Source organism: Megascapheus bottae, chromosome 15 (assembly GCF_031878675.1).
Source record: "Megascapheus bottae isolate mThoBot1 chromosome 15, mThoBot2.hap1, whole genome shotgun sequence".
NCBI lineage: Eukaryota > Metazoa > Chordata > Mammalia > Rodentia > Geomyidae > Megascapheus > Megascapheus bottae.
Genome location: NC_143523.1, coordinates 10,746,122 through 10,755,652, shown reverse-complemented (window position 1 = coordinate 10,755,652; position 9,531 = coordinate 10,746,122). Strand labels below are relative to the sequence as shown.

The following is a 9,531-nucleotide window of genomic DNA, read 5'->3' as shown; positions in this document are numbered from 1 at the left end:
AAGGAAATTTGATCACAAACCAGAGGACCACAGTGGCTGTGGCAAGGTAAGCTGGAGAGAGTGGTCATGGCTGGATGAGACATGTCCCGTTGGGCCCCACTGCTGACCTTTCAGGGGAGGTGGCTGGTGTGGTGTTGGGAGATCTGGTGGCCAGTGAGAAAGGTACATTGTGGGAAAGCTGGGTGGCTGTTAGGGCGGACACTCGAGCAGCTGAAGAGTCACATGAGAGTGGAGGATGAAGACCTAAGTAAATGGAGCCCTGCCAATCTCTCCGCACTTAGAACAAATGTCCTCAGACAGGACAGAGATGCTCTTAAGGTAGCCAACCCGGAGGGCTACATTTACAGATAATGCTGCATGAAGCTGGTTAATTCCATGATTGGATTATTAAGTCAGCACATCTACACTCTAATTTCATTGGCTGACAGCAAGGCATCTTCCAAGTAAGTTGACATTTGCTTTGCCATTCCCTCTGAATGGCAGTACAATTGATTGGGTTAATTTTTATACAGAAACCTTTGTTTTGCGGTGCACTTCCAAACAGACCTCAGAAAAGCAGGGAGATGAAAATCATTTTTTTAATGCCAGTTTCTTTATACGTATGTTAAACAATTATTAGATTTGGTGTCAAGGGAGGGGGGAAAATGTCCTCTAATGAAATGAGACAGATCCTAGTAGAGATCTTGGGGGTTTATGGGAAAGTATGTGAAGTCTGTTGTTGTTCAGGATGAATACACTTCCTCCAAGCCGAGATGGCCAGTGCCCAGTGTTTCCCTCTCCTCAGTGGTTGTTTGTTCTGGTGTTCTGCCAATTGCTGGGAAAGAACATGTAAGTCCCCCACTTTGTGAAACTTGTCCATTCTTCCCTCTACTTTTGTATCCTCTTTTTTCTTTTTCTTTTCTTTTTTTTTCTCCTAGTGCCAATACTAGATCTTGAACTCAGGGCCTGGGTGCTATCCCTGAGCTCTTTCTCTGAAGGCTGACATTACTACTTGAGCTACATTGTATTTCACTTCCAACTTTCAGCTGGTTAACTGGAGATGAGACTTTCATGGACTTTCCTGCCCAGGTTAACTTCAAACCTCAATCCTCATATCTCAGCTCCCTAAGTAACTAGGGTTACAAACATGAGCTACCTGCTAATCCTGCCTATTTTGTTTTTGCCAGTCCTGGGCTTTTAGCTCAGGGCCTCAGCACTGTCCTTGGGCTTTCTCAAGGCTAGAGCTCTACCACTTGAGCCACAGCATCACTTCTGGCTTTTCTATGTATGTAGTACCAAGGAATCAAACTCAGGTCTTCGTGTATGCTAGGCAAGCACTGTACCACTAGGCCAATCCTGCCCATTTTTGAGCACAATGATTGATTGGTACCTACACATCATGACTCTCTTGTCCCATCCAGAAACCTTTATACTAATTATGAAAACTCATTCTTTGTACCCCTGTTTAAAGTTCTGCTTTAAATTCTATCTTATATGAAATTAGTATAGCACTTTGGCCTTATTTTTTTTTTTTTACAGACCCTCTTTATATGATGATCTGACATAAGCAGCACTTAACAGTCTCTCGGACATATCTGGACTGCTGGCGTCACTGCCTTGTGCCTGGGGCTGTTATTAAGTAAAAATAAGGGTCACCTGGACACAAGCACTGTGCCACTGCCTCAGTCCTATGATGGCAAAGATGGCCATTAAGTGACTCACAGGCGGGGAAGAGGGGGAGGAGATGGGTTGGGGGAATTGTGGGGTTGAGGGTGGTGGTTCAGGTCCTAGGCTGGATGGAAGAATAGACCAACATTTCAGCAAGTTATGCAGAATACTGTGCCATTCTAGAATTTCCATTTAATGTTTTTGGACAGTAGCTGATTGCTGGTAACTGCAACCTGACAAAGAAAAATAAGAAAGGGGCAGGGAGCTACTGTACTTAACGCAGTGATGGACACAGAAACTGCCTAAGTGCCCCCTCTTCTCCCAAATAGAGTTGTATTAACCCCTTCTCCTCCTCTGAGGACCCAGGCAGGCCTGGTTTGGGACCCAGGTGGGAGAGAGCCAGTTTTGTTCTTGCTCTAGGTGCTTAGATCAGCCCTGCCCAAGCCTGAGAAGCCACTTAGCATGGAGCACCCACTGATGCCATCATTCATCTCTCATCTTCATACACCAGGAGGGTATGAGCAGACCCCTCAGCGGTCTTGGTTGAGGGACTCGTAGTCACTTATGATATCTGATATCTGTCAATCTAGAAGGCAACCTGGCTTTTCTCTCAGAATGTTTAGCCGTGGCAGACAGCCCTAGAGGACATTAGGACTCGAGGGCCAGGGAGCCATTCACAGATAGGAAAGGTCTCTCCGAGCAAGATGTACTCAGACCTGGGGGCGGGTGTAGTCCCCTCTGGTGGGTCCTGTGTTTATTCTGGGCTCTCCAGGAACTTCTGGGAGTGTGCAGCCCAGATCCTTGTCTTCAGGAGACCTCTGGGGACTCCTTCTTCCTCTTCTTCCTCCCAGGGTCTCACATAGCATAAGGTTCTACCACTGGGTGACACCCCAAGCCCCTGGGAACTATTTGAAGTAGCCTCCCAGGGTAAATAAAGACTCAGATAGATGAGCAAGTTGACTCCATGCAACCCTACTGATGGCTCTTCAGAAAGGCCACACCAGCCCGACTCCACTTGAGGAAAGTCTCCCCATCTCCTCACCCCTGGCCACCGAATGGCGTGAGCCTGCTTCCTGTTCCTGTCTGGCTAGGGGTGGGCCTTGGGTCTCTATTGCTTTTGCTGGCATTTCTGTGCATTTCCGTGTGTCTGAGCATCACTGAGCAAGCTGGGGAGTCCTGGGGCTCTGTTCCTGCTTCTGCCTTTTCTACCCTGGCCCCACTCCCTGCCATAGCCAGCCTGGGTACCACAGAAACACTCCACCTGCCTTTCCACATTTCTGTTCTCACCTTTTGTTTGATCTGGGGGAAGAGTTCATTTTCCGTGTTACCACGGTCTTTGGTGAGGGGAGACCTCGGTAGTACCAGCCCTTACTTTGCCAAAGACAGTAATGGAACCCCCCCCTCCCCCATCTTCCTGGTGTTCAATCCCTTCCAATCTTACAGTAGCAGAGAAAGGACAGAGTGGGAGCCGGGCCTGTGAGTCAGCCATTGTGTAAGGCTCATCTGATTGGTCTCCATAACACTCTGAGGGAGGGACTGTTATTTGGTTCAAGGAACAGAGGAAAACGTGAGCATGGAAAGGGAGCATCATGAAGTGGCAAGCCTATTGCTGGTAAAACTGACCCAGCATGGATGTTTAACTCAGACTACCGGATCTCTAATAATGTCTATTTCAAACAACTGCCCTATCCCAAGACTATCTACAATACTCAAATGTAAAGGGAAAAGCTAATCCTGATGCTAATGCTGTGCCCTCTCCACCCTGGATGTCTGGCAAAAGACAACATGCTGCAGGCTGGGAACAGGGTGGCTCAACTCTGGGTTCCCATCGAGAAGCAATGCATGTCAGCTGCCGAACCAGCTGTTCCAGGGGACAGGACCATGACCTTCTCCTTCCAGTAATGGGGGGCTCTCCCTGGTCCCCAGAGCTCAGCAGGAGCCCCTAACTGTCATGGCACATCCGTAGGGTAGAATGTTCCTGTCCAGAGCACACACTCTGGTGCCCTGTACAAATGCAGCCCCCTCTGCAGCAGCATTGTCTTCTGCTTCTTCTTCCTAAGTGGGTCTCCATTTTCCTCTCCTTCAATATTTAAGTTGCACACACCCTGGGACTTCTAAAGCCGCCTGTCACTGACCTACTTACCTCTCCAACCAGCTTTTCTCGCTGTGAAGGAAGGCAGCAGTGGGGAGCAAAAAGGGGGTCTCTGGAAGGAAGGAGAGGAGGGGCCAGTGGAGACTGTCACGCATCACACATCTGCTTCAAGTGGATACCTGCTGATCGCAGACCCGTGATTCTAAAGCAAGGTCAGAGTCTTCTGCCAGAAACAAGGACAGGACCACACAGATTTTAAGCGTATTTCCAAGAAAAGAGTCTTTTGGCCCCAGGGAAGGGCATGGAGAGCTCTGGTTGTAGTGTGTGTGTGCGCGCGCGTGCCTAGGTGTGCAAATGTGTGCCTACTTCTCCTATCTTTATAAAAGGACGTGGGAAGCATGGGCGACTAAGCCCTGGGGTGGTGAGGTACCGGTAGGGGCGAAGCCTTTTACCAAAACGCCAGTCACTCCACCACATAAACAGCCTGGTGGTCTGTCTGTCTGTCTGTCTGTCTGTCGTGTCCACCAGGGCTCCAAGCCCCTGGCTTCCACATTCCCAGACTCAAAGGCTCGGGTGCTGGCCTCCTCCACTGGCACTGGTTCCCCCTTTCCTGCGATCCCGTGTCACCACCCTGAGGGCATTCAGAACCCAGGACTCTGGCCCTGCAGCCCGCCTGGGTCTGAGGGACGGCGGGATGCGTGGATGCCCCGCGCCCAGGCTTCCAGCACTTTCTGCCTTCATGCCGTCCTTTGGGGTTATTCCAGGGACACTGGGGCTCACGCCCTGTCCAGCGCAGCTCAGGCCACTCCCGGGGGACCCCGGCCTCCTCACCTGTGGCCTTGACTCTTCCCCGGGACCTTGGACCTCTCACCCCGGGCTTCTGACTCCCTCCTCCGCACCCCGGCCGCTGCGCCGGCGATTGCGCGGGGTGGGCGGAGGTGGACGCCCCCCGCCCCCGCTCGGTGCGGGCCGTGACGTCAGAGGCGGACCCGGTAAACCCGGCAGCTGGCAGCGCCGGGGCGGAGACCGTGAGCCGGAGCAGCTGGGATCCAGGGACCGAGCCCACCGTGGCTCGGCGGAGAGGCGGACGCAAGGACTCGGGGAAGCAGCTGCGGGGAGCCCAGGTACGTCCAGCAGTCGCCGAGGGGAGGAAGAGCGGGGCGGGAGGGCGACAGGGGAGATCCCACACCCCAAGAGCCGTTTCCAGAGAAGCTGGGCGCGCTGCGGGGATCGGGACAGTGCCCCGGATCCCGGCCGGCGAGCACCGTCGGGGGCGCCGTTCCCGGGGCGCAGAGGCTCTGGTGGGGGTCCGCTCTCGGGGCGCGCGGCTTGGCTACCCACAGATGCGCCTGGCGCCGGCTGGGTGAAGCCTGCGCTCCGGGACGGGGCGCGTCCCTGGCGGGCGCAGCCCTAACCGCACGCTGCGCCCGCAGCCGAACCCCCGCCATGGCCCTGAGCGAGCTGGCGCTGCTCCGCTGGCTGCAGGAGAGCCGCCACTCGAGGAAGCTCATCCTGTTCATCGTGTTCCTCGCGCTGCTGCTGGACAACATGCTGCTCACCGTCGTGGGTACGTCCGGCCCGGCCCCCTCCCTGCCGTCCCCTCCCCGCGCCCCCCGCGCCCTGGCGGGGGGGAAAAGTTGGAGAACCCACACGCTTGGCAGAAGCACCCAGCCCTGCTAGACGGCCTGGGCTCCAGGGAAGCTGCCCTGTGGCTTCGCTTTCCTGGTGGCCAGGTCAAAAACTGACATGCGATAAGACCCACAACTTATGTTTCCTCCTGATAATGTCTGCTTCTCTTTGCCCACTTCTTACTGCAGTGAAAAAAAGATTTCTATGAAAGAGGAGCACTTCTCGAAGTTTAGAATAATGTCTGAAGGAAAACTAAAGGCAGGCGTCGCTATCCCTCCCTTAGAAAAGAAGGAGATGGCATTTAAATGCAGTCCATAGGTGGTAGACGTCCATGGCAACACATGAGGACCCAGGGCGCAAGTGATAGGAACCGGTGCAGGTTAGACTTTGCCCTCAAATGGAGTTTTGAAAGAAAAGAAATAATTGAAAACCAGCCCCGTTAACGAAATACATGTCACAAGCCCTTTCTTTAAAAAGGTACGATTTTCTAATGCATAGCACAAAATCATTTTTCTGTCAGTGTGAGCAGAGGCAGGTTGTGTCACAGCAGGCTCAGGAGTGGCTGGGCCGTCCAGACACCGACCAGCTCAGACACAAGGACCTGGGCTCCGCTTGGCCTTGAATTCACTCTCGCTTCTCATGTGCCTAAGCTTCTCTTCTAGTAAACAGTTTTCCTTTTCCTTTCATGGAAGCTTAAGGCATTCTTACATCTTACAAGTTGCATGGAACAGTGCAAATTCTCTTGTACATAATAGAGAGCTGAAAGTTAACTGGCTGCAGAACTTCCAGTCTATTACTGTCCTACACATGTCTTTTTTCCTCCCTCCTGAGGTGTGTATTAAAACCTAGCTTTCTGTTTCCTTCATCGAGAAGGCGCCAAGCCTTCCTAGGAAGCACTGATTGACTTCACATCTATTTTTGCACTTCTAATATGTTCCTAAGGACAAATGACCCAGTTCCCTGGGACCAATCACTGGAGTACAACAGCTTCTCTTTAAAATAGCGGAGACTCACAGAGGCCTTGCTGTTTCCCTTGGTTTACTAAGTGATGTGAAATCAGCCAATGTGCATGGTTGCTTCAGTGCAGGCGCCTGCCAGCTTCTGGGGGCACGCATGCCAGCTTTCTGAATCGCATTTGGCTTTTGATGCAGCCATAGTTTGGCTGGCTTTTGCTCTGAGCAAGGGTGGAGTGTGATTGTCAGTGTCTTGCTCTGCCCTTGTCCCAGTCCCCATCATTCCCAGTTACCTGTACAGCATTGAACATGAGCAAAATACCACCGAAATGCAGACTTCCAGGCCAGCGCTCCTTTCCTCCACCTCGGGAAGCTTCCAGAGTATCTTTTCCTACTATGACAACTCCACCATGGTTACTGGGAACAGTACTGGAGACCGGCATGGAGGGCAGCCACATAAAGCTGCCACCACCCAACACATGGTGACCAATGTGTCCACCACCCCTTCCGACTGTCCCAGTCAAGACAAAGACCTTCTGAATGAAAACGTGCAAGTTGGCCTGCTGTTCGCCTCCAAAGCCACCGTCCAGCTCCTCACCAACCCTTTCATAGGGCTGCTCACCAACAGGTAGGTCCAGTGACGAGAGCTGGGACAAATCTTGCTTTACCTATGATCCTTGTTATCTGCTTCTTCAGTGGAGAATCCAGGAAAATCCCCATCTCCCGACCCTTAGGTCTATGTCCATAGTAGCCAGGATTTAAATTTGTTCTGTCTTTCCAGCTTCCTCTCTCCTCTCCCTTGCTTGGGAAGTACTAAAATAGCAAAGAGGACTGAATCAACAGAACAAGGCTTCGATTCTGCCCAAATGCCACATTTAGCAAGCACGCTAATCACAGTGGCCCGTGAGTGGCCGGATCTGTGCGGCCATCGGGGCTGTCATCTGGTGTCTGTGTGCCACATGACTATGAACCTGGTGTCAAAAGCCAGGGTGGTTTCTTTTAGAGCCTGGCTGTGGTGACTGCCCACATGGGGGGCATGGGAAGGGATTGGTCATATTAGGGTATCGATGAAGCTCTTCACCATTCCAAGGTTCTGAGCCCTGTTCTCCTTTTTGTCCTCTACTGCCCTGTGTCCTTGTGAACAAAGGGAAGAGCAGTGGAGGTCACTGTGTGGGGACTCCACACTGCCCAACATAGCTTTGTAACCTGGGGGTTCTGCCTAGTTTTTGACCTGCAAGAGCCCTGTGGTTGGTGACCATCCAGCAAGGCTGTGTTGTGTTGTCCCTTCGCTTGTTCACACAAGGCTGGAATTCTACCACTTTATGCTGGTTAATTGGACATAAAAGTCTCATGGGCTTTTCTCCCCATGGTCCTTAGATTACAGCCTCCCGAGAAGCTAGGAATTCAGGCATGAGCCACCAATGCTTGGCCAAGTATGGGTTCTTCTACAGCTGAGATGATCCAGTTCTACCATGATTATAGAACTCAAAGCATAGGACCCTGTGCTGTGATCCATACCCTACACTGTCAGCAGTTAGGAGTGGGAACTGGTAGTAGGGGATGAACCAGGTCACTCCAGAGACAGAAAGGTAAAAATGGTAAAGAGAAGTGTGTAGGACCCTGCCGTCAAGAAGGCCCAGAGCTGCAGAGACCAAGACCAGAGAGATGGGTGAACGAACATGGCAGGGCAGGGTGAATTTAGGAAAAGCAGGGCTGAGAGGGCTTCTGTGGAGCAAGACTAGAAGGCTCCTAGCGTTCCTAGCGCTTAGCATCTAGGAATAAGATTTGAGGATCTGCGGGTTAAGGCTCAAAGCCATCCCAGGCATATCAATTAGAGACACTCTTCAATTAACAACAAAAGAAGGCCACAAGTGGGGGTCTGGCTCGGGTGGTAGGTAGAGCGTCAGCCTTGAGTGAAAAAGTCAAGCAAAAGCTTGAGGCCCTGAATTCAAGTCCAAGTACTGGCACAGAAAAACAAAAAGCAAACAGCAACAACAAACAAACAAACAAAAAAACATGGCCCCATATTCAGCTGTTATATCCAGCATTGATCAAGCACTGAGCCAGGCAGGAAAGGGCTGCTGTGAGAGTGGAGTCCTGTGCTTCAGTGAAGTTGGAGCTCTGTGAGTACTGACCAGCTTTCAGAGAGAGGGTGTGGCAGATCTCAACTTCCCTGATTTCTGGCCTTTTTTGACCAAATAGGGTTGCTGTAGATGTGCTGAGAGGTCAGGGCACATATTGCAGCTGTCGTTAGATGCTCTGGAAGGACTCCCACCATTGTATTAGTCATTGTAGACTGCAGCCAGCCCTCCTATCCTAGGTAGGGCTGTCTGCCGTATCAAACATACTAAGCAAATTAACCCAGAGACAGCTGATTGTGCACCCACAGAGAAGCATCATTACGGAGACGACATTCTGTGGCTTCTCTGTTCTCCAAGTCAAAATTAAACAAGATCTTGGGAGTTGCACGGTTGTTTTTCTTTTTCTTTCTTTCTCCCCAAACTAAGAGCACTTCTTAAAATGCATCTAGTATAATTACAGAACAACTGCTCAGGGTTTTGTACTCTGACAGAGCCAACAAGCTCGAATACTACATGGGAAAATTGAAGACATTATCGTAATAATGCCTTGCCAGTCACTGGTGTGGTACTGTGAAATACTTAGAAATTCCCTGAAATGATGTAACTGTTCCAGTCTTCCAAATGCAAATAGCAAAAGAACAGCTTGCTTAAACACCGCCATTCTTGGTTTGAATGCTTTTGTTACACTATGGGGAAGAACCAGCAAGGCCTTTCCCTTAGTAAATACCCCAATTCTTTGAAATTCCAACCACCCAAGGCTGATGTCTGGGCTTGCAAAAGATTATCTCCTGAGAGAATTTCCATTTTGCTTTGCGGCTTGTGATATGTAGTCTAATCTTTTAGTGGGTGATCCACTTTGGAAATTATCTAGGGTCAAATTTGAACATCTATCTGGTTTTCCTAGCTACTCAGCACATTCGAAGAAAAATAGAGCTGGAGTAGCCAACACTGTCGGGTAATAGGGAAATGCAAATCTTTTTTTCGGGTTGACAATAGGTGGTGACATTAATGGTGGTTTATAATTTTTCCTAATGTTTTCCGAGGCTAGTCCATAAGAATTTGGAGGCACCTAAAGATTGCTTTCCTTCTAGATTCAGAGGGAAATTAGCAGAGAAGGAGGATTTACCTT

The 9,531-nt window shown here is 50.7% G+C and overlaps 1 protein-coding gene across 1 annotated transcript in view; it reads left to right on the top strand.

Annotated features, from left to right (window-relative positions):
- The first annotated feature begins 5,185 nt into the window (after positions 1–5,185).
- Slc18a2 (solute carrier family 18 member A2) overlaps positions 5,186–9,531 on the top strand; it is a 33,809-nt gene continuing 29,463 nt past the window's right edge. The window contains exons 1-2 of the mRNA XM_090345510.1: positions 5,186–5,306; positions 6,595–6,949. Coding sequence (XP_090201636.1) covers positions 5,186–5,306; positions 6,595–6,949 — 476 coding nt within the window. The remainder of the gene's footprint in view (positions 5,307–6,594; positions 6,950–9,531) is intronic.